This window comes from Equus asinus, chromosome 12 (assembly GCF_041296235.1).
Source record: "Equus asinus isolate D_3611 breed Donkey chromosome 12, EquAss-T2T_v2, whole genome shotgun sequence".
NCBI lineage: Eukaryota > Metazoa > Chordata > Mammalia > Perissodactyla > Equidae > Equus > Equus asinus.
In genome coordinates this window covers 3716467-3740374 of record NC_091801.1, presented here as the reverse complement: position 1 = coordinate 3740374, position 23908 = coordinate 3716467, and the positions used below count along the sequence as shown (strand labels likewise).

The 23908-nt window shown below is 36.6% G+C and overlaps 1 protein-coding gene across 23 annotated transcripts in view; it reads left to right on the top strand.

The window, feature by feature from the left end:
- Nucleotides 1-23908, top strand: part of RALYL (RALY RNA binding protein like) — a 654295-nt gene that overhangs the window by 487952 nt on the left and 142435 nt on the right. For all 23 annotated transcript variants that reach the window (XM_070480983.1, XM_070480988.1, XM_070480984.1 and 20 more), the window contains one exon: nt 23491-23566. In XM_070480983.1, coding sequence (XP_070337084.1) covers nt 23491-23566 — 76 coding nt within the window. The remainder of the gene's footprint in view (nt 1-23490; nt 23567-23908) is intronic.

Below are 23908 nucleotides of genomic sequence, written 5' to 3'. Positions count from 1 at the left end.
CTAGACTGGTGGAAGCAATAGCCACTCCAGAGTATGGAGGGACCTACGACTGAGTCTGTAGGGTGTCTCCTGATATTACTAAGAGTAAAAGAGTGGAGGAAATTCTTTTATATCTCAACAACGCCTGGCTCTCAAGATTATTTTCCAGCTGAAGTCTCGAAAATCCTACTCTGGATATTGAAATTTAAAAGTTGACAGTTTTTCAACTTGCATTCCTGTTATAACAATTTGAATCCTCCCCAAAGGTAATAGTTACCTCTCACAGGATGGAAGAAGTCACTCAAAAGGAAATGTAAAATCATAATAATAAATCTTTTCAACAAACATTAGTTCTATCACAAGTATACGACCCTCTCTTTGGGTTGGCATAGGTACAGTATCAGAAAAATATGAATATTGAGATAAGTATAGAACTCTGAAATTTGTGATGCTTGAGCACATTGAGAAAAATCTTACCTTTCTCAAATTCTCAGACAATTTTGCTAAGGGCAACTTTCTACTCTAGCAAAAGCACAGGAGTTTCTTCATCAAATCCTAACCCAAGCTTGCTATTCGGTGGAAAGAAAGTAAGAGTCATGGTCCATAAAGAGGAGTTCCGTGGCCTTTTAATTTTATTGGACTAGACCACCAAACACAGCTCTTGAAAGACGTTCATTCTCATAGCTTATAGGTAGAAAAATAAATTCTATGTATTCTCTGATAAGAAATTATATAAAAATGGTTTAGTTCCCCCAAGATAGTTCAACAAGAAACTAGTTCTATGCATAAAGTTAAAGGAATACAGAGAAATCCGTTGGAAAATACTTGAATCTCATACATTCAACAACAATACAGTCATTTAAAATAATTGGTAAAATTTACTTAATAACCAAATAGCAGGCAACCATTTAAAATACTTAGGGTCTTACATGAGATTTGTATGTAGATATTTAAATGCTATTTTTTATTTAGATTAATATTCAATTTATTAAAGTTACACATTTAAGTCTTAATTTTCTTAAGAATTTAGGTTCATTCATCTTATGTGTTTTTAAATTCAATTTATACGTTTGGTAATTGTAGTAAAATAAGAATAATTACATGTTCTTTGATTAATGTTCAACTTAATTTTCTTTTAAGAGATAGAATTTCCCTATAAAGTTAATCCCATTTGCAAACAGTTAATTATGTTGTCTTAAACATTTATGACATTAAATATGTATCTTCAGAACTTCTGGTTTTCTCAATATATTAAGTGGCTGAAAGGGAAGAGTTATCAACCTAGCATGCAAAGTTTTCCTAAGCAGTTCTCATAAATGTTATCAAATTATAATTATTATTTCGAACACCTTAAACAACACATTAAACAGATTACGCTAAATATTTTAAAATTAACAGAAAAATAATAGTAATTACTTGATTTAATTTGTCATTTCCCTACTTATTCTTTAATCTTTTTGGGTTTTAAAGATAGTTACTTAGGTAAGGAAAATGGAGTTTCCATTCTAGTCAGAATCCAAGCTGTGAAATAGATATTTATCTCTTAATCCTATATTGGAGCCCAAAGAAAAACCTTGGACCTTCCATTCTTTCAGGTGCTACCCAATTACAAGTGAGTACTCTGAACCTTTTCTTAGAGTTGATTTCTACCTGCTAGGTCAAAAATAAAAGCCAAGTCCACATATTTCACCTGAGAATTACTTTTGCAACTCAGTGAACCACTTGTTGTCCTTGTCTCATTTTATCTTAATTCTTTTAGGCTGTTTTTAGCTGCTTGGGTAGGGCAGTTGAACTCTGTAACCCCACTTAGGTTTCAGGTAAATTCCAACACAACTTGGATGAATTCATCAGATCTTCTTACTGCCTGAGAAGACTCTGCATTCTTTTCATGCATTTTCAATCTTCTAACTCTTGGCCATGATTCAACAGAGACTTTATTAACATAACCATATATTTCCAGGTAGAAACGCTAGGTCTGGAGTGGAATGTTAAGCACAGTTTACCTAATTGTCAAATAAAATGTGCAGCTTCCAGTCATCATAGTATGAGCTGGAATAATATTTGGATAATGTGAATGGAAGATGGGTAAGAAAGGAGAGCAGCAGCTCAGATGAAAAATGAGAAGATTTAGTTCTAGCCTGGCTCTTGTATTTAATCTTTGGAAAATCTCTAAGGACAAGACTACCTAATATTATCCTGCCCCACGTTCCTATATCTGAAATTCTTTGAGTTACTTAAAGAAAAAAGGAAGAGATATATTGTCTTCAAAGTTTTGAAGTCAGTAGCTAGTGGAGCAAAAATTGTAGCTTACAGTAAAACATCTCTTACTCATGTTAGCATTCTACATGAATGGATCACTTCAAATAGATCGACTTTGCATCTTGACTTCAAACTATGCTAATGTTTAGTCCTTTGATCAGAATCTAGAATCTACTGCTGGTTGAATGCAAATGTTTAATTAGTATTTGTTTAACAATATAGAATTATGTAACCCTGGTCAAAATTTCTGAAGTATTGTTATTAATACAAGGCATTACTATTTAACCTATTATTTGTATTTGATGTAGGTTTTGATCCAATGAAAATAGCATTGCACAGGCATTTTCCCTAGTTTTATCTTATGTCCTCTGTGTCCTTTCTACTTTTCTTGGTAGTCTTCAGTTGCCCTAACATCTGTTTCTCTGCAATTAACTTGATCCTTTTTGTTTTTGTTACTTTCTGAAAAGAGAATTCTCTGTAACGGCAGCAGCACTGCTCTGAGAATTGAACTACACAATAAGTTAATCTCCCCATTGTCTAATAACTAGTTAAGTGAGGCAGTGAAATTTTAAAAAATTTACATGCCAAGTGTTCAAAGAAATGTACGTTAAAATCTAGACATAAGAATTCTTTGATAACAGATAATGGGAGTTGTAAGAAAATAAGTATTATTAACTTTTTCCAATGTTTCTTACCCAAGACACTACCATTGTTTAAAACTTTTTCACTTTTCATCTACATTATTTTAGTGGTGTCTTAACTGATCTCTTTGTCTGAAGTATTTGCCTATAACACTTTTCCTGCAGTCTTGTGGCCATATCGCTTTACATAAGTGGGAGGAGAGGAGACAAAGGGACTGTAGACATTGTCTTCTTATATATCTGACCTTGAAAAAGTGTTATTCCTTTGTGGGCACATCATTCTGCCTTTCAGCCTATTTTATGTGATCGTGATAAGTATAAGTGATGACCTAAAAAGGCTTTCTTGACAAGGAGTTCAGTCTCTGGTGAGACCAGGTCTTTGGTCTGATACCCAACTGGTGGCATCACTCTGATGTGTTCTGATGTGTGCACCTTTTTGTCCCCATGTTGAGACAATGTCAGGCATGCCTATAGCTACAAATCCCAACTACCCTTCATGGATAACCCATACTTGTTGTTAGTGGGCCCAAGCAGAATCTGGATTTGAATTATGAATTCAAAGAGGGATTCTTGGCTTTGTCTACTGGACCATCCCACCTTACCTTCACCCCAGCTCCCTTTCTCCTCTGCAGGTAGCACCAGGAAGATCAGTCAAGCTGAGTGATTAAGTAGTCATCTGATGGGGGAGCCGAATATGTCTTCCTCTCATGTTGAAATCCTCACACTTTGTAAGTGATTTTCTTGGTATCTCCTGCCCTTGGATTCAGAGATGTACACCAGTTGGGAACCACTCTCTCCTTTCTCAATGTGAAGACAAAAGGACGGGATAGTTCATAAGTACTGCACAGTCCAAAAAGGCAACTCTCCCCATCCCAACATCCCAACACCTCATCTTTTCTTGAATGGGGAACAGAGAGATAAGCAGGAAGGAGGGATGCTAGATGGAAGCACCCAGTAGGCATGGGGAGGTAGATGACAATAATAATAATAATAATTATTAATATTGTAATTAAAATAATAATAACCACAACAGCTAACCATTGAGTGCATTACGTGCCAGGCTGTCTCCAAGTGGTTTACACATATTAATTCATTTAATTCTTCCTTAAAGCATTGTGAGGGATTACAATTTTTTTTTCTGGATGAAGTTAGGTATTTGCCAAAGTTTTCTGTCTAGTAAGTATTGGAGCTGGAATTTGATTCCAGGCAGTCTGGCGCCTGAGCCTGGGTCTAAGATTAGCTATGAATATATTGATGCTTAGGCTCCATGGGACGTTGACATTCAACTGTCAAGATGACACAGGGAGAGTACAGATGTGCAATCTGAAAGAGCCGTTGGAACAATGCAAATCTATGTAAGGATGGTCTCTAAAGCTGTGAGAGAGGGACTGGATCAGAATAAAATGCTGGTGTGGCCTATCAGATAAAGAAGCAGGCATATCTCCTACAAGCAGATGCTGTGTCTCTTAAGCCAAGTAGCAGTCTTTGTGTGTGAAAATCATTGTTGACCCCATATCAGTCTTTTCTGTTGCAACTACACACATGAATAACATCTGTCAACAGAAACACCTTCTCAAGGCATGAAGGACACTGATATATAGCTGGCACTTTCAATCTCAGTAGTCTCCTCCTTTTATATTTACTGTGTCACTATATCCACATGTCTAACAAACGCTGGAACCGTAAATAAACTGGACTGCAATTCAGTCTTGAGACGTCAAACTAAAATGTTTAAATATTTTCTATAGAATTGGCAAACTGCTGTTTTTACCAAATTAGTAGATTTTGCAACATGGTTGAATTAGTGAGCATGTGTATAAATGCTGTGTCTGTATAAAATGGCCTCTTAAGAAATAGGAAGTAATCTGTCCATATTATGTTATTTTATATTATTGAATCACATATATTTTAAGCATTAATACAAAGGTAAGAAGAGAATTATGTGGCCACAGTAGAAATCCAAGAAGACTCTACTTCTATAATATTGTGACTAAATTTGTATTCCACTTAATCATTCTTTACTGCAAATGTTTTGTGACTTGACAGCTATTATTAAAAAAAGGCAAAATATGGCATATTGTAAAAACAAAAAAAGAAAAAAACTCTTACTGAGTGTTCTTGACATTTGACAATGCCATCAAGCTAAAAGTATTGAAGACAGAATTTTAAATCATGTGAGCTGTGGTTAAAGTGGACTTTTCTAAAAAGAAAACTTGTTATAATTTATTGCTATGAATAAATAGAAGCCACTTACATTTTTCTGAATTTTTGAGATTAGTAATATATTCATAAAGTATAAAGGAGTTACGTTATCTGGACCAATACACCATGGATTTATTACCCCTATGGCATCCACAACTCCCCCCCCCAAAAAAAAAACGATAGGAAAATTTGAAATATGGAGTGATAAAATGTTTCAGACATGTTTTCAGATGCCTAATTTCTGATAAAGAAGAAAAGAAACAAAGTAAAGTAAAAAGAGAGGTTGGAGATAGGGAGATCCGACGTTAGTGCTAGGCGGCCCTCAAAAGGAAGGGAAAACATGAGGGGAATAAGCCCACAAAACTACCCTGGCTTTAGTGAATTGTACAGGGCACTGGCCCTCAGTGGCAGTCCCCTTTCCTTTCCCACAGATAGAAGATAAAATATGTTAAAACATTCTAATGACAGTTAAATCCTAGTCACAAGCCACATCTACAACTGAAAAATGCTTGCTTTGCCAGCTTTGAATTGCCACCTTTCTAAGAATAAATACTGATGGCCTAATGCCACTTTATTTATGTTATTTTAGGAGTCCACTAGTAACACATGTCTATCTTCCCAACAATCGGACGATCAGCATAATAATTTCGACAGCGTCACCTGCTGATCCTGGAGCCCCACTCTGAGGAGAGAAGCAGCGTGCATAATTAATTATATTCACATTTTAATATACATATAGCTGATGACGTTTTCTTGTCATGATTTATTTTCTAAGCTTCATATGCGAGGCAAAGACATTATAAAAGATATGTTTTAAAAGGCTGCTCTGCTTTTTCCTTAGCAGAACTAATTGATTTGTAGATAAGCACATTTTCCTTTACATAATGGAAGCATACTGGGATTACTCTGTGAATAAAATCACAATTACTGTTCTCTTGTTAAAATGCACAAAAATTATTTTTCTTCTTTACCAATTTCTTACTTGATTTAGGGACAATGAATGTGAACTCAGCCATTCTGATTTGAAATTTCCTGTGGTGCTTGTCTTGTCCCCTTCCTAATTAGGCAGTGATAACATATGTATTGACACACCAACAGGAAGAATTTAAATTAAGGAGGAAGAGTGCTTCTGAGGAGTAAAATTGTGTGTCCTGTATGTAGAAATAAAGACCTCATCTGTTATTGCTGAATAGGAATAGAATTTAGAAATATTTTTAATCACTTGTGAACGTTGGACTCTATACTGTTAATTAAACTCAGATCCCATGTGATGCCCAATTTCACCATGGCAGTAGAGCCATCACAAAGTAAGAGTTTATAATCCCTATCCATTAGACATTTCCTCAGGAGCTAGTTTCAAATGAGAAAATTAGTTCTGATTTCACAGAGAAAATAGTAAAGGACACTGATTTATGTAAAAGTACACTTTTTTTTTTTAAGGAAATTCACTTAACCTCATGGAAAAAACTCCCTGGTGTGCGGTTTCTGTATCTCCTTTATATTCTGGTCGATATTAAACTGGATTTGGGGAATTGTATTTTAGCCATGAATTTGATGAACTAACACTTCCATTTAAAAGAAGTGGTGAGTACTGAATTTGTGATCGGAATGTTAGTAAAATTAAAAAAGAAAATGGGAGAAGAACTTGGCTACGTATGATGTAGTAATTGTAGTGTGGCTAGTACATATATTTGGTTAGCCAAGACAAATTACACTCATAAATGAAAAAAAAGATGCCCTATTTCAATAATCATATTCAATTTGAAATTCAATATGAAAATATTATGAAAATGGCTATTTTCTTCATTTAATGGAGAGAGATATATATATATTAGGCTAGAAGTCATTAAACTTTGTAAATTGCAGTCCGGAGAATATTTCAATATAGCAAAGTACAAAACCCATTAATTAATCTCAGTTTATGGCATGCTTTGTTCCATTAAGTACGGACTTCAAGGGAAAAGCAAAATATAAGAGAAGAAAGAACAGAGGAAAAAATTAGAGGTTAATTGCCTTTGTTGATCTCAAGTAGTTTTGACGGCTCTGGTCCATTAAAATATGTGCAAAAATGGATGAATGTATTCTTAGTAAAAGTGTGTGTTTTGAGAAATTTTATTCTCAACCCTGAAGTTTTAATTCCATTTATAATCTGAATAAAAGCTGAATAAAATTATTTACGGAAATGTCAGCTTTTATTGTGTCCGTTGTTACACTAAAAATAGTGGATGATTTTTCTCATAACTTTCCGATGGAATATACACATTCACATCAGAGGTCACTTGGAGAAAAGGAGCAATATACACCTAATTAGCATTTTTTCCTTTTCTGGTTATTTTCTCTTTTGGTAGGTAAATAAAAAGCTTAGAGCAATTGTATTAGTTATCCATCAGTACATAACAAGTTACCCCAAATCCTCATAACCTAAAATTACTAACATTTATTATTTCACCATTTCTGTGAGTCAGGAATCTGAGAGTAGCTTGCCTGGGTGCCTCTAGTTTTAAGGCTCTCACAGGGCTGCCAGCAGGTGTCAGTTGGGGCTACAACCATCCAAAAGTTTGACTGTGGAGAATATTCCTCCATCACACATGTGGTTGCTTGCAGGGCTTGGTTCTCCACCATGTGGCCTCTGCGCAGGACGCCTGATGACATGGCAGCCAGCCCCCTCAGAATGAGGAGGAAATCCAGGAGAAAATGAGAGTGCACCCAAGGTGGAAGACACAGTCTTTTTATAACCTAATCTAGGAAGTGATATCCCATTTTCTGCCACGTTCTGTTCATTAGAAGTAAGTCCCACATTGTATTCATAATTAGAAGTAAGTCCAGCCCACACTCAAGTTGAGGTGAATTACGTTCTGCTTCTTGAAAGAAAGGCTAGTGTAGTAGATTTCTATTGCTGCTATAACGTATTGTCATAAACCCAGTGAACTAAGACAATATAAATTTATTATCTTAGAGTTCTTCAGGTCAGAAGTGCAGCCCAGTCTCACTGGGCAAGAGTCAAAGTGTCAGCTGGGCAGTGTTCCTTGCCAGAGGTTCTTGGGGAGAATACATTTCCTTGTCTTTTCCAACTTCTAAAGGCTTCACACATTTCTTTGCTCGCCGCCCCCTTCTTCCATCTCCAAAGCCAACAATAGTGAGTCCTTCTCATATTGCATCACTCTGACCTTCTCTTCTTCCTGCCTCTTACAAATTTAAGGACCGCTGTGATTGCATTGGGCCCACCTGGATAATTTAGGATAATCTCCCTATTTTAAAATCAGTCTCAGTCTTCTCTGCTATGTAAAGTCACGTATTCACAGGTTCTTTGAGTTAGGGCATGTCTTTGGGGGACTATTATCCATATATGAGAGAATTTGTGGGCATATTATTTAAACTGTCATAGTACTCGGTCACTATTAAATAATGCCCCTAGAATCTGCCTCATTCCCAAATATGCACACTCAAGACCCTGTGCCTTCAGAATATTCATCGACAGCTAATAAGCACTAACCCATGTAGCAAACTACCTGCACTAGCCTTTCAATATCCAAGAGAGATAAACATCTCTACCTGTCTTTTTCTCAAGCATTCGTGGCTGCCAAGAGCAAAAGGATAAAATTTGTACTCTTAAAGCAGGAGCAGATAAGTGGGTGCAGTTTGAGGAGTGTACCTCTAGAGTCAGAAAGAATCTAGTTCGAATGTGTGTTCTGCCAGAATGCCTGCTGAGTGGCCTTATGCAAGTTACTCATCTCTCTTGCCTGAGGTTTTACTACATGCAAAATGGGGAAAGTAGCATGGATATCACATACATATTGTGCAGATCAGCTTATAATGCAGAAATTTATTAGTTATTTAGTCTTCTCTGTTGTCCAAAATCTAGTATATTTTTATAAAATGGCTGCTATTAACCCTACAGCATATCCGTGATATTTTTTTCCTCTAATGCCCATAAATCATTAATAAACAATGTTTCTTTAAAGTCATATTCTAGACCCTCCACCAATGATTTGTATCTCTGAGCCCCTGAGACAGGTACCTAATGTAGACATCAAGAATTCCTGGGCCAGCCCTGTGGCCGAGTGGTTAAGTTCATGCACTCCGCTTCAGCGGCCCAGGGTTTCGCCGGTTCAGATCCTGGGCGTGGACATGGCACCATTCATCAGGCTGTGCGGAGGTGGCATCCCACATGCCACAGCTAGAAGGACCTACAACTAAAAACACACAACTATGTACTGGGGGTCTTTGGGGAGAAAAAGGAAAAAATAAAATCTTAAAAAAAAAAAGAATTCCTTTTGTGGGAAAAAATTGAAAATAGAATTACCACATGATTCAGCAACTCCACTTCTGGGTATTTTTCCAAAGGAAACAAAAACACTACCTTGAAAAGTTACCTGGACCCCCATGTTCACTGCAGCATTTTTCATAGTAGCCAAGACATGCAAACTACTGAAGTGTTCATCAGTGGATGATTAAATAAAGATGATGTGGTATCTATATTCAATGGAATATTATTTAGCCATAAAAAAGAAAGAAATCCTGTCATTGTGACAAAATGCATGAAACTTGAGGGCATTATGCTAAGTGAAGTCAGATAGAGAAAGACAAGTACCATATGATCTCACTTATATGTGGAATCTAAAAACCAAAAATAGTCAAGCTCATAGATATAGAGAACAGATTGGCGGTTACCAGAGGCTGGGGGGTGGGAGGTGGGTTAAAATGGGTGATGGTGGGCAAAAGATACAAACTTCCAATTATCAAACAAATAAATTATGAGGATGTAATGTACAGCGTAGTGACTGATAATAATGAATTGTATATTTGAAAGTTACTAAGAGAGTAGATCTTAAAAGTTCTCGTCACAAGAAAAAAACAATTGTAACTATGTGTGGTGATGGCCGTTAACTAGACTTATTGTGGTCATCATTTTGCAATATATTCATTTATCAAATCATTGTGGTACATCTGAAACTAATATAATGTTATATGTCAGTTATATCTCAATAAAAAACAAATAAAAATTTTTTTAAAATTTCTTATGACAAATTATATATTGTCCTGGCTTCCTATCTTATGGGCAACTCCTAGCCATAATAATTATTCTGAAAGCCTTTTAATAACCGTGATTAGTTATTTTATTCACAATATTTTTTAATTATTTTTATTTTTATATTTTTGAGGAAGATTAGCCCTGAGCTAACATCCACTGCCAATCCTCCTATTTTTGCTGAGGAAGATTGGCCCTGAGCTAACATCTGTGTCCATCTTCCTCTATTTTATATGTGGGACTCCTGCCACAGCATGGCTTGATAAGCGTTGTCAGGTCTGTGCCCAGGATCTGAACTGGCAAACCCTGGGCCACTGAAGAAGAATGTGTGAACTTAACTGCTACACCACCAGGCCGGCCAAATTCATAAATTTTTAATAGGCCATATGCAGACTTATCTATGTGTCTTTAGATGTTTATTTTAAATTAAAGCCTTATTGTTGACTAACCTATTAAATAAAAACTATGAAATTGATGACATTATTTGTGAATGGTATTGTAAATTTAGTTTAACAATTCAACATTGAAGATAAGATTATGTGATTTTTACAGTGACAATATGAATGCAAATTTGGTTGGAACACAGGATGATGGTAAAAATAATATTCTTTGTAAATTAGGAAACCTATGGAACAGAAATGCACTTGGACTTGGTTATGGTATATAAATAATTCATAATTGCATCAAGCAAGCTGTGATAGTCTACTAATTTATGCAAACTGAACTATAAGTATCACATTTTATAAATATTTTTTATGTTTATACTGTCAGAAAACAGGACCATGAAAATTTTGGTGATGAATCTGTGAACTAAAAAGAAAATATCAGCACATTATTACAGAATCTCTCTTTTTACTGCCTATCATTTGAATTTTAGAAATGTTTGAGCTTTTGAAGAACTACGTTGTAAATCCTCTAAATTTTGGTTACATTTTGTTGGAAATCTCTAATCAAAATGTTCAGCAAAATTCAGATTTTGGTGTTTTTAAAGAATTTCAGTTATTAAAAGCCAATCTCATAAATGAGAAGACAAATTAATTGTCGTAGAAGCAAGGGATAGAGTAAATAAACAGTGCGACCTCTAAAGGTATACAGGATTTAATTTTGATTTTCTATCATAATGCCTTGAAGTAACTTGAGGGGAGAGTCTGTTGATCGAGCTCCTATTTATAATTCGATAGTTATATTCTGTAGAGAATGAAGTGAACTGGAGAATGCCTGTGGTGCTGTGGCATCTGCATTTGCCGAGACAGCCAAAGAATATCAAGACATCTCTGACAAGTTTTATCGTATAAAAACATGTCAAGAAGAGACAGTACCTTTGAAAATATTTGGCCTGATATATTTATACATATCAATACAAAAATAGAATTGAGAATATTTTCCACCTATAATAGTCTCTGAGCTTACCGTTTTCCTCAGCACCTATAGAAGTATTTTCTCAATTAAAAATATTATATTTGCAAAGCAGAGTCATTTGAAAGTGTCACTAATGTCAAAACTACTAATGATAAAATGTAACTTTAAACAAGATTTGAGAAATTTTATGAAAAATTAAAAATAAGATGATCGAAAAATAAATTTTACATAAAAATGCAAGTGACACAGTATATCAGATGATACATCAAATAAACTGATCAAAGCACCATGAAAAATTACTCAGTTTGTTATTTTTAGTATTCAGATAGTCAATCTAAATTGGCTTTAATTTTTGCTTTATTCTAAACAGATGTTTTTAAAGAATTTTGTTTTTTTAATTACCACTCTTCATAGAACCAGGTATATATAATAAACCAATTTGTTGATCAATTAGATAAATTTTCAATATTATTTAATTTTAATGACCTGTTCACACTCAGGAGTGACCCATTTAGATAGTAAATTGTGTGTTCACCCTAACTATAACCTTGTTCAGGGCTGTACTTTTTCCCTTTGACAGCCATGTTGAGTCACAAATGTTCAGTGATTAAGTCATTCCTGTATTCAACAGACACTTATTAGGCTCCATCTATTAGGCAAATATTCTAGGTGCGTTGAATATATTTATGAACAAAACGACCCAACACGGAGCCAACATTTTAGCATGGGGGGGTGGGGGTCATCTGGCAATAAACTATGGACATAAATAAATACGTATAGTGTATTAGGAGGGTTTAAATGCTTTGGAAAACAAAAATTAGAGCAGGGTAATGGGGATGGTGAGTGCAAGGACTGTAGGGTAATGAAATGTTGCACCATTAAATAGGTGAGAAGATGACGTTTGAGCAAAGATTGGAAGGGACTGGGGAAGTTAACCACGGCAATACCTAGGGGGAGAGCAAGCCCCACGCCTGGAGAGAAGCAGCAACTAAAGCAAAGGGCAGGGTCTGGCTGGCATGCTTGAGAAGCAGCAGGCAGACCAGCCTAGCTGCAGGGGAAGGGTTGATGGGATGTGGTAGGATATGAGGGGCCCAGGACAAGAGAGGGAATGTGGCTGGACACAGAGTGTGGACACGTACAGGTGGTAGGATTTGAAAGTTCCTTGGGAGAAGTTTTATCTGATTGAATCTTGTGTATCCTTTTCTTTATCTTAGCTTGGCTTTATTAGCAAGTATCTGACATCCCATTTCTCTCCTGTTTTGGTGAAGGATCTCAGATCCTTTGTATCTCCTTGATTTTTTTGCTCTTTGAGAGTTGTATTCTCAGTCAGAGAGCTCCTTGAAGTTTTGCTTTCTCATGGAATTCTTAACAATAAGATTTAATTTAATGGCTTTCTACTTCATATATGCTCATAGAGACTTTATGAAAAATTGATCTTTTTAAAAAAATGAAGTGTTTTGGCGATTTGCCCATAAATTATATAAGCCTTGCCAAGAGCTATTTTTAATTTAGAAGTCAAACTTTATCTGTAGAACAGGATGTTGGCGTGAGAGCTCCTGAACTCATAGTCTTGGCACCTCTACTTATCAGCTATGTTGTCCTGTGCAAATAACATACTTTCTCAACTTCAGTTTCTATAAATGTGAATCGACAATAAGACTCACAGCACAAGATTATTGTGAGAATTGTTTCTTTAATGTATGTTAAAATAGATGGTATAAAAATGCTAGCAACTATTATTATCATCAAAGATGATAAGATAGCATTATTCCATTCTAAGCCTTTAGAAAAGCATTTTTCAAATTTCTTCCCTAAAACCTTTATTTTTCTGCTCATAATTCTTAATACTTTCTTTTCAAAACACTTTAAAAAATAAAATCCTTAAAATATAATTCAAGGAGGGGATTTGAGCTAAATATGTTATGAACCAGAGCTTTCCAGACTTGAATGTGCATAGCAATCGCCTGGGTCTTGTTAAAATGCAGATTCTGACTCATTAGGTCTGGGGTGGAACCCAGATTCTGCATTTTTGACAGGCTCCTTGATGATGTAGATGCTGCTTGTCTGCCAACCAAACTTTATCGGAGCTGTATACCACTCTCCACATAAAATGCATTTAGCTACCTAACATTAGCTGTGACATTTCATTATATTTGTGAATTATAAAATAATTAGCACAGTAGCATTGGTGTTATAAATGCTAAATAATCACCACAAAAAAGACCTGAGAAATTAAAGTCCATGTATACACATACGTAAAGAGAGGAGTCAGAAAAGGAAGGGAACAGAGAGAAGCAATCTGTTTTACTTCTCTGATGGAAATCTGAAAGTTCTCCAGGAAACTGATAATCCAGACTCTCTGTTGGTTGAATTTTACTTTCCTTGAGGAATATTTCATCCTCAAGTATGAAGCTAAATAAACTCTTGAGATGCAAAGAAATTCATAGTAATGAATGTATGGCTAAGATTATTTTTCACTGGGTATTTTTGGTCTTAATTACCCTAACAGTTGTCTCCGCTATTGATGTCAAGAGATCATTAAGTATATTTGTAAAATTTTTAAGTAAGGTCCTCAACATACTCAGGGTGCTGCTGGTGAACACGGACCTGAATTTTGTATTTGATTCACTTGGTTTCTGGAGACGTTATCTCTTAAGAAAACATATTGTCCTTCATTTTTACTTTTGTGGAGATAAAGATGTTTATGGAACGTAGAAAAAAATTATTCTAAAAATTTATCCAAAATAGTATAGGAGATAAAGGGTAGAAGAAAATGATACAAGTAGAAAGTTTTAGGAATTAAGTAAATTCAAATTTGATGATTATTACCATTTGGTGTTTGCTTTGTGACCCGTGTGAAAATGTGCTTGTGTTCTCTGCTGAATAACTTTAAACTAGTTATTGATTAAGCGTGCACCAAAGCCACAAAGTTTCATCATATTTCGTGGCCACTTATGCTTCAAGGCAAATCAAAAGTATTTTGACAGTTAGCTAATGGGATTTTTGATGGGAAAAGCGAATTAAAACTAACAAACAAAAGAACAAAAACAGCTCTCTGTACCTCAACGGATAGAACTAAGGCTTTCGCAGAGGTCGCTGGTAGACGTGAGTCTGTGAAGCTGCTGACATTAGAATGGGTGTCTTGGGAGGAAACCACCTCAAATGCCAAGAAGAGATCCTTAAGAGCATCCTCAGTGATAGAGGATGGCGCGCCATGTCCCCAAAGCATGAAGTCTACATCTTTATTGTGACGTTTATCCCATTTGCTATAGTCAGCAGCAGGGCTGTCATTCTCTGTGACATCCTGGAGCACACAGACCAAGGCCACATCCATCTGCCCAATACCTAGCATCATACTGGGCACGTTCTGCATGTTCAATCACTATTTGATCAATGAAAATGAATGATTTATGGCATTTTTAATTTTCTTCTTAATATAGCTTTTGAGCACAATAGACAGTAAATAAAAAAGGGGATTCAAATATTCACGCCCACTATTCTCACTTCAGTTTCTCTTGGGGAAAAAGCTGTTTGAATCTAAGTGAGTCACGTACAGCGATCACACTTACTAGGTAACTAGTAATAAGTTCAAGTTTCCACTTTTGTTTGTCCTTGCAGACAGAGCCTGGGAGCATAGAGTATTTTCTGGAACAAATGGGAATCTGGCCAACTAGTGATCTTTGCATTAGCATTCTAATAACTAGAGGCCAACGTGCCGTAGTGCTGTGTCAGAACTAATTTATGAAACTAGGTCCGAAGACTCATTAAAATGGTCACAATTCAGTGACTGCCCAATAAAATTAGACTACAGTTTATTCCCATAACAGCGAATATTTTAACATACTGTTAAGGACATATTTCAAGTGTTAAAACTAGGTTTGATTCTGTGAAGGGAAAAAACAACAAGATTGGAAAGCCATTTACTTTTGTACAAAATGGGCTCCATTCTCAGCTTTAGGCTGCAAATGCATCAAATGTTCATATTTTAGAGCACCCGGTGGGCTATACTTGTATTTGCAAGTCTGGAGCATTTTGTGCTCGGAATGAAGACACTTCTGGGCAGCGCCAGTGAACCACAGGGCTGGGAACCTACCTGACCAAGACATGTCAGGCAGCTCAGCTGAGTCCAATGTGTCCCCCCCATTGCTGCCAGATACACACATGTCCCTACAGAGCATCTTTGATCGTGCGTCCCGCCCCATGATGCCCAAACTCCTAGAGACTCAGGGGGCACTGCTTTACAGGCTGCTTTCCACAGCCGAACCGGGTGCAAGTGGCAGAGGAGGCGTGACATCCAAACCCTGGTTAAGAGCAATGAGGTAGTAGGGAAAGTTCTAGAGTGTGAGTCTGGTGCGGCTCCAGTCCAAGGCTGCTGCTGACTCTCATCTCCCTCAGGGCAGGAGCAAGGGATGCCCTCTGCCACTAGTTCAGTGCCTGGCACATGGCCGTGCTCAATAATCAAGACGGTTGTAGTGAACTGAGCTAACGATGTTATTATGAAAGCCACTTAATTTCTCGGTATCTCCGACATTCTCTATACGTGATGTGGGAATAATGATTCCTGCTCTGCTTATTCCGCAGGATTGTTCTGAGGCTCTAAACTACTAATAACCGCAAAAACGCTTTTTAATGGTATGGTGCTTTGACTGGGGTAATGTACAGCTATATTCATTCGCTTGTCAAACATAACAGACTATTTTCTTTATCTCCTGAATTTCTATTCAATGGAACAGTAATGAACCCCTAAATCTTCCAAATGTGAACAATAAAAGACTCTGAATGACTTTTCCTGGCGGTCTATATGCCATGGCTGAATTATTTAAACTTTTATTTAAACCTGGGGGAGGAAGCAAAACAAAAAATCCCGAGAATAAAGATAGTACTTTTAACTAGTTCCTTTACAAAAATATTTCTTTTAACTTTTTCCCCATCTAAAAATAACATTGGTGATATGGATGCCTAATTATAACATAAGTTAGACATCACTCTGACATCAAGGTCACATCTCTCCAGAAATGACAGATGCCAACAAGGATGACTAGTGGTAGAGATAAGTAACAAGTGTGCATTTATTGTAGCTCTGTAAATAATATGTAATTAAAAGATTGAGTTAACTTTCCAAATGAGGAGATTCCAAATTGAATACATGGCAAAGAAATAAATGTAAAGTATTTTTTCTAAATATTTCAGGGTCTCTCATAAACCAGTGTTCTGGGGGAGTTCTGTTTTCCTGGATGTTTACAGATGTGCCATCCACAAAATATTCTATGTTCATCTAAATATGTGAAAACATTTGAGTTAAACACTATGGAATTTTTGTGGCAGAGTCTTATCCTTTAATATACAGCGCTGATATTCAAGAAAGGGGTATATTATAGCATTTTTGCCAAACTTATTTTATCACGATATATTTGGCAACATACCTATTAACATCTTTCAAAACATTGTTCAGATAAACTCCACTTTAGGAAATGTTCTGACAAAGTGAGCTTGGTTAGATACACTACAGCCCAAGCAAGCACAACCTTCTGGTCGGTATGAATTTGACCAGTAGTCTCACTGAGCTCTTACTGGATAAACAACACTTTGCAGGATGCTGATGAGCGTAAGAAGTCGAGTGAAGTTATGACTGCCCTTTAGAGGTCCAGAGTCAAAGGGGACAATCATTCAGTAGTCAGTACCATTGGAACGATGTACGAATGCAAAATGGTGGGGCAAAGAGGGAGAGTCACATCTATTTGGGTGTAGAATTGGAGATATATTCCAAAGAGTCAAAAGCATGAAATAATACAGTGCTGTGACTATCATTTTTAGTAGTACGCCAACAAGAATTGGTCAAATAAATATACTTACAGGTGTTGAATATCATTTCTCAGGATGACCCTTTGGAACAGTACCTGTCTCCATTGGCCTCATCTTATTTACTTCAAAGCAAAATAGGTTCAGCTCATTGACTTTGTTCAGTTTTGTAACTTTGTAGTTATTTTGGTCATGGTATATTGACATCGCTTATTTAGTTTAAAAATAAAGGAAATAAAACTGATTGATTTACTTAGAACATTTAATACATTTTTGAAGTAATTTACTGTGAATATATGTAGCTAGTGGCTCAACGGGATATTTTTCAATTGTTTGAATCTGAGGTTTAATATTAGAAGTAGTACATTTTCATTTTTTCCTAGTATTTTTTCATGTGAACTTGAAATATTGAAACCTCAAAATAAGTATCGTATCTATTCTATAAGCTCCAGAGCTGGTGCTTTGTTGTTAGTGCCGTTGAGCTGATTCCACTCCTAGTGACCCTGTGTCCAGCAGAGGAGAACCCTGCCTGGTCTTTTTGTGCCGTCCTCTCACCTTCCAGCACTGTATCAGACAATACTCCACTACTATTCACAGGGTTTTCACGGCCAGTTTTTTTGGAAGTGGGTGTCCAGGTCCTTCTTCCTAGTCTGTCTGAGTCTGGAAGCTCTGCTAAAAGCTGTCCACCATGGGTGACCCTTCTGGTATTTGACATTACTGAAATTGAAATACCGGTGGCATAGCTTTCAGCATCACAGTGACACACAGCTGCCACAGTATGACAGCGGACAGACAGTCGTGTGGTTCCCTGACTGGGAAACCAACCTGGGATGAGATGATGAGAGCACTGACTCTTAACCACTAGACCACCAGGGCTGGCAGTTGGTGCTCACAGAGGCTGGTGAGGCCATGTGGGAAATGGAAATACCCCTACTCCCTCGGTGCGGAGGCCGGCTGTCTCCACTCACCTCCTAGCCTTGGTAAAGCTTCAGCTCCCTTCTGCTTTGGCCCTATGACTGGAAAGAAGTGCAGGACTTCTTCCACAGAAGTGTTGTGTGGGAAACACTGAAACAGAAACTCTTCCAGAGACTTCTTTGTGATGTTACTCGCCTAGTTTTACCAATCTTTTCTACAAAATTGTGGTTGTTACTTGCCAGATGATAGAGTCCACCAGGTACATGGGTACCTCCATAGGTACTTCTGCATAACAAGTAAGAATTTAACTAGGAGTTTTTGGAATCTCCCAAAAGAATTTGTTGAAAATGATTAAACCCACATCCTTTTTTGAGGATAAGATTTCTAAGTATTAATATTTGGTACGAATCTGTTTGCAAACTGAGGAATTTAAGAAATAACACCTTATTTTCTGTATCTCAGTGTTTTACTCCAAAGCCGCTAACTTATGAGAGTGGCAGATAATTGAACCTTATCATCCTTTCTCTTGCCCTCCCTGTGGGTGACTCACATGGGGCCAGGACGCTCAGGCAAGGAGGCCTCTGAGGTCTCTCTGTCACTGACCACAAGGTTTCCTGCTAAGAAACCATTGACTCTGTTTGTATAGGCCCTTGGAGGCCAACAGCTCTTGAGGCATGAGAACCTGTGTGCCTGGGCTTCCAAATAAGCTGGATTGTCCTGAAGACATAATTAAATCCTGTATTTATAAAGTTCAGCACAAAGGAAATGCTCATGCATCCAGACCTGAGCAAGGCTTTATGATCACTGATTAACCAAGCTCTCTGCCCACTGTCGTTCTCCCTTGACTACATCTGACCCCTTTCACCCTCGTCTCTGTCCACTAACACCAGCTTTTGGATGATCTTCACTATAGCAGTGTAAAATACATAAGTTTGCATATTTAAATATAAATTTTCATACATTCGAAGGAAAATTATGCGTTTGAACACTATTCAGTGTCTATCAGGAACAAAAGATTTTCTTCTGCACTTTTAAATATCTTTGAACCAGGACTGATGTCTGGAAACACTGAGTTAGCAGCCTTTCTTAAAAGAGTTTCCATTGTACATCTATGCCGTGAAACTCCTAAGTGTATCTTAGAATACATTGGCCCCACATTATAAAAAAAATGGATGCTGCAATATTTGTGTTGACAGACTTAAGTCTCAAGCTTTTTATTTATTTACATGAAAAAATTTACATTTTCAGTTCATAAGTCATGGAATCTAAGCTGGAAACGTACACATAGTGTCTCAAGATAGTTCATGAACATATACCCTCTGCCATCATCACAGAACTTCTAAAATAATAGAAATCTGGGGGCCGGCTCCGTGGCCGAGTGGTTAAGTTCACGCGCTCCGCTGCGGCGGCCCAGGGTTCGGCTCCTGGGCGCAGACACGGCACCACTCATCAGGCCACGTTGAGGCGACATCCCACATCCCACAACTAGAAGGACCTGCAACTAAGATATACAACTGTGTACAGGGGGGGTTTGGGGAGATAAAGCAGAAAAGAAAAAAGAAGATTGGCAACAGTTGTTGGCTCAGGTGCCAATGTTTAAAATAAATAAATAAATAAAAATAAAAATAAAATAAAATAGAAATCTGCATTTGCTTTTTTGTTCCAACTGTGTCACGTCTGAAAGATTCAGACAGCCCCCATCTTGGCTGTGCCTTATTCCAAATCATACAAGTCACCATCTTCATTCTCAGGACTGTCCTCTACTCAGAACCTCAAATTATATCCCATCAAATTCATTGTAAAGTTTGAACTGGGGTCTCTAATAAGATTCTCACATCCAGTAATCAACCTACCTCCAATTGCTCTTCTTTCCTACTATTTCCCTTGTCATAGCCTCTGCTGAAACCACTTGTTCACCAAAACCCACTGCCTCTGACCTGAAGATTTATAACGTACAACTTACCGTCTGTGTTCCCATTTTTAAAGTTCTTCATTAGTCGTTAAGGACATAGAAAATAAACTTTATGATATATTTGTTATAAAAAAAGATGCTATATTGCAAACCCATATTCCCACCTCCCAGTATAAGAAATAGCACATTACGATTAGCTTTAAAGTCCCCTGGATGTCCTTCCTAAGTCTTCCACCTTTTTCTAACCCTTGATTGGTAACCTTCATCCTGAGTTCATTGTTTATCTCTGCTTTCTTTTCTTTAGTATTATTACGTGCATTTTCCTTCCTATGCAATGTATCATTTAAATTTGAATTTTAATTGACATGAAAGGATTCGTTCTGTCAGTGTTTTTCCATGACATCATTTTGTGCTCAATGTTATGTTCCTGAGATGTATCAATGCATCAGTGTTGTTGCCTTTATCTCTAAGTCTCTCTCTCCCCCCTTTTCTTTTAAACTCTTGTAAAGCATTCCATTTTGTAAATATATCACAATTCCTTTATCCAGTTACTGTCAGTGAGATAGTTCTGTTTTCTCCAAGAATTTTTTCTATTTTTAGTGTACTGCAGTGAACATTCCTGTGCATTTCTTATGGGTCATATTTGCAAGAGTTTCTTTAGGTGCATACCTCCTGGTTCATAGGGTTTGAGCGTTTTAAATTTATTAGACACTGCCAACTTATTTTCCAAAATAGTTGTAACAATTTATGCTTGTACCTGCAAGGTACACACATTCCAGTTGTTTCAAAACCACGTTAACTCTTGATATTAGACTTTCAGTGTTTTGATTTGATGTTCTGTTACTAATGAAGTTGGCTGTCTCTTCATGTGTGTGGTCAGCATTCATATTCCCTCTTCTACAGAGTGCCTTTACTAGTTTTTTACTCAATTTTCTATTTGGTGGTTTGTCTTTTTTTCCTATCATATGAACGAGACCTTTATATATTCCAGAAACAAATGCTTAGTCAAAGATTTCTTCATGCAGTTCGTGGCTTTTCTTTTCATTGTCTTTATGTGACTATTGATGAGCAGAAATTCTTAATTTTAATATAGTAGAATTTATCAATCTTATATTTAAGGCTCCTGCTTTTTACATTTGGTTTAAGATTATCCTTCCATACTCTAATCTCATAGACATATTCTACTGTATTGCCTCCTAAAAGCTTTGTATTTTTGCCTTTCACCTTTAGGTTTTTATTCCAATAGTAATTGATTTCTTGTATGGTGCAAGGTAGAAGTCAATTTCATCTTTGTCCTTGTGGGAAACTAATTGTTATAGCATCAAAAGTCTATCCTTTACTAACTCTTCTGCTTTGCTGGCTCTGGCATAATTCAAGTATCCATATATGTGTGTGTCAACTTGAGGGCTCTCTACTCTGCTCCATTGGTTCATTTTCTACCTTTGTACCAATGCTATAGTTACTATAACTTTAAAATAAATCTTGATGAGGCAAGTTTGTTTGTTTTTTTCCCAGGTGTATCATGGTGGTTTTTGACCCTTTGCTATATCATATAAATTTTAGAATTAAACTCCACAAAGACACAAAAAGAATATTTGGGGATTTTATTGGAATTATATGAAACCAATAAGTCAACTTGGCGAAAGTTGACATATTTATTGTATCAAGTTCCAATTTCTCTGTATTTATGTAAGATTACTGTAAAAATCTTCCAATACAGGTTTATAATTTTCTCCGTAAATGTTTTTTAAAGTTTTGTAATATATTTGTCCCTAGGTACTGTAGTTTTATACTATATAAATGATGTCTTTTAAAATTATATTTAAAAATATACATTTCTGTGTAGAGATACACAATTGGATTCTGTATAGTGGCTTTGAATCCAACAAACTTACTAAACTTTCTTATTAATTGTAATAATCTGTGGATGCTTTGGAGTTTTTATGTTATCAGCAACTATGACAGTTTCTTTCTTCTTTCCCACTTCTGATATTGTTTTCTTGTCTTACTTCACTGGCTAGGATATCCAGGACAGTGTTGTATAGAGATGGTGACAGTGGATGCCCTTTCAAATTCCTTTATCTTAAAGAAAATGTGTCCAATATCTCACCATTGTATGATGTCTTCTATAGGTTTTTGTAGACATCCTTTATTAGGTGGAAGGAGGAAGTTTCCTTCTCTTCCTAGTTAAGGGTTTTATCACATATGGATGTTGAATGAGATAATCATATGTTTCATATCCTTTAATGTGGACACTGTCTCCTGTCCCCTCTGACCCACCAAACGTGGAAACTAGAGCTCAAGTTCTGGCCCCAACAAATGTCCTTGAGGAACAAGGCAGGTTCAGTGTTCCACTTGCATCTGAGTTCCTGCTTTCACCCACATGTAGGCTTCTCTGAACTCCTACTTTCTTGCTAGCTTGATGTTGTCTTTTTTAAAAAGACATTTTATATTTTATCTAGAAATTTTTCTTGTTTCTAGGGATGAGTGGCTCAGTGTATTTAGTCCACTGTACAAGATGTAGAAGTCTTACTTTCTTTTCTGTCAAAATAATGTCCATCACTTCTTTCAAAGCTTCCCTTGAAGTTTGCCTTCTTTAGGTTTTCCTTTCTATTATCCTTTGGAAATTTTAACTTCACTAAATCTAGTTGTTTATGTCACTTCCTGACCTTTGCCACTCAACATTCTAATTTTTTAAGAAATTAATTACATTTTTTAAAGATTGAGGCTGACCAGTTGTATGTACATGCTGTTTTGTTGTCCCTTTAAACATCTTCTTACCTATCTTAGAGACCGTCACATTTTCAGTTCATGAAGACAAAGGGGTGCTTTCTTCTTTTTCTGCCCGTCCTAGAATTCTATACCTGCACATTCCAGTTGCTGCGTGCACTTTGCATTCTCTCAGTAAACCTGGGCTGCTTTACAACTCCACCCTTCTATGTTCCTTTTCTACATGAGAGGAAAATTTCTCTTATGAACAAAGCCGAGTCTCTTGTAAATGTCTGTGCAAAAACTGAGACACTCCTGGCAAAAAATCCAAATCAGAAGGATATCTCATTCTCTCTCTCTCTTCATTTATAGTAAGCATTCCTGATTCTTCTCTTGATCAACATTTTCTTTTTTCATATGTTATATATTTTCCTATTTATTATGTTTGCTGCTTACTGTCCATCTACCTCAGTAGAACCTAAGGTCCACAGGGTGTGGATCTAATCTGTCTGTGCGTGATGAGTCTCAAAAACGGCCAAGCCTTGAGCAGGGGCTCCTTAAACACTTGAGTGACATGCAACATTTGCATAGGCAAATGGCAAAAAAGAAAAGAAAACTCCATGATTTACTTTTCTCAAATGGTTTAATATGTTCTTAATCAGTGATATTTTATTTTATGCTTTTAGATATCAACATGGCAGGGGAACCCAAACCATACAGACCAAAACCTGGAAACAAGAGGCCCCTTTCTGCACTTTATAGGTAAGTATGCAAATACTATTTTGCTATATGTAGTTGTGAAAATTTTTTTGCTACTTTGAAAGGCATCAAATATTTTGAAGAACAATCTTCACTGGCATAAGGTACAGTCGTGTGTCACTTAACAACAGGGATACGTTCTGAGAAATGCATTAGGTGATTTTGTCATTATGTGAACATCATAGGATGTACTTACACAAACATAGATGGTATAGCCCACTACACACCTAGGCTATATGGTACCAGTCTTAGGGGACCACCGTCGTATATGTGGTCCTTCGTTGATGGAAGCATCGTTATGCTGCCCATGACTGAACAACAAAATATTGGTGGTCAAAACATAAA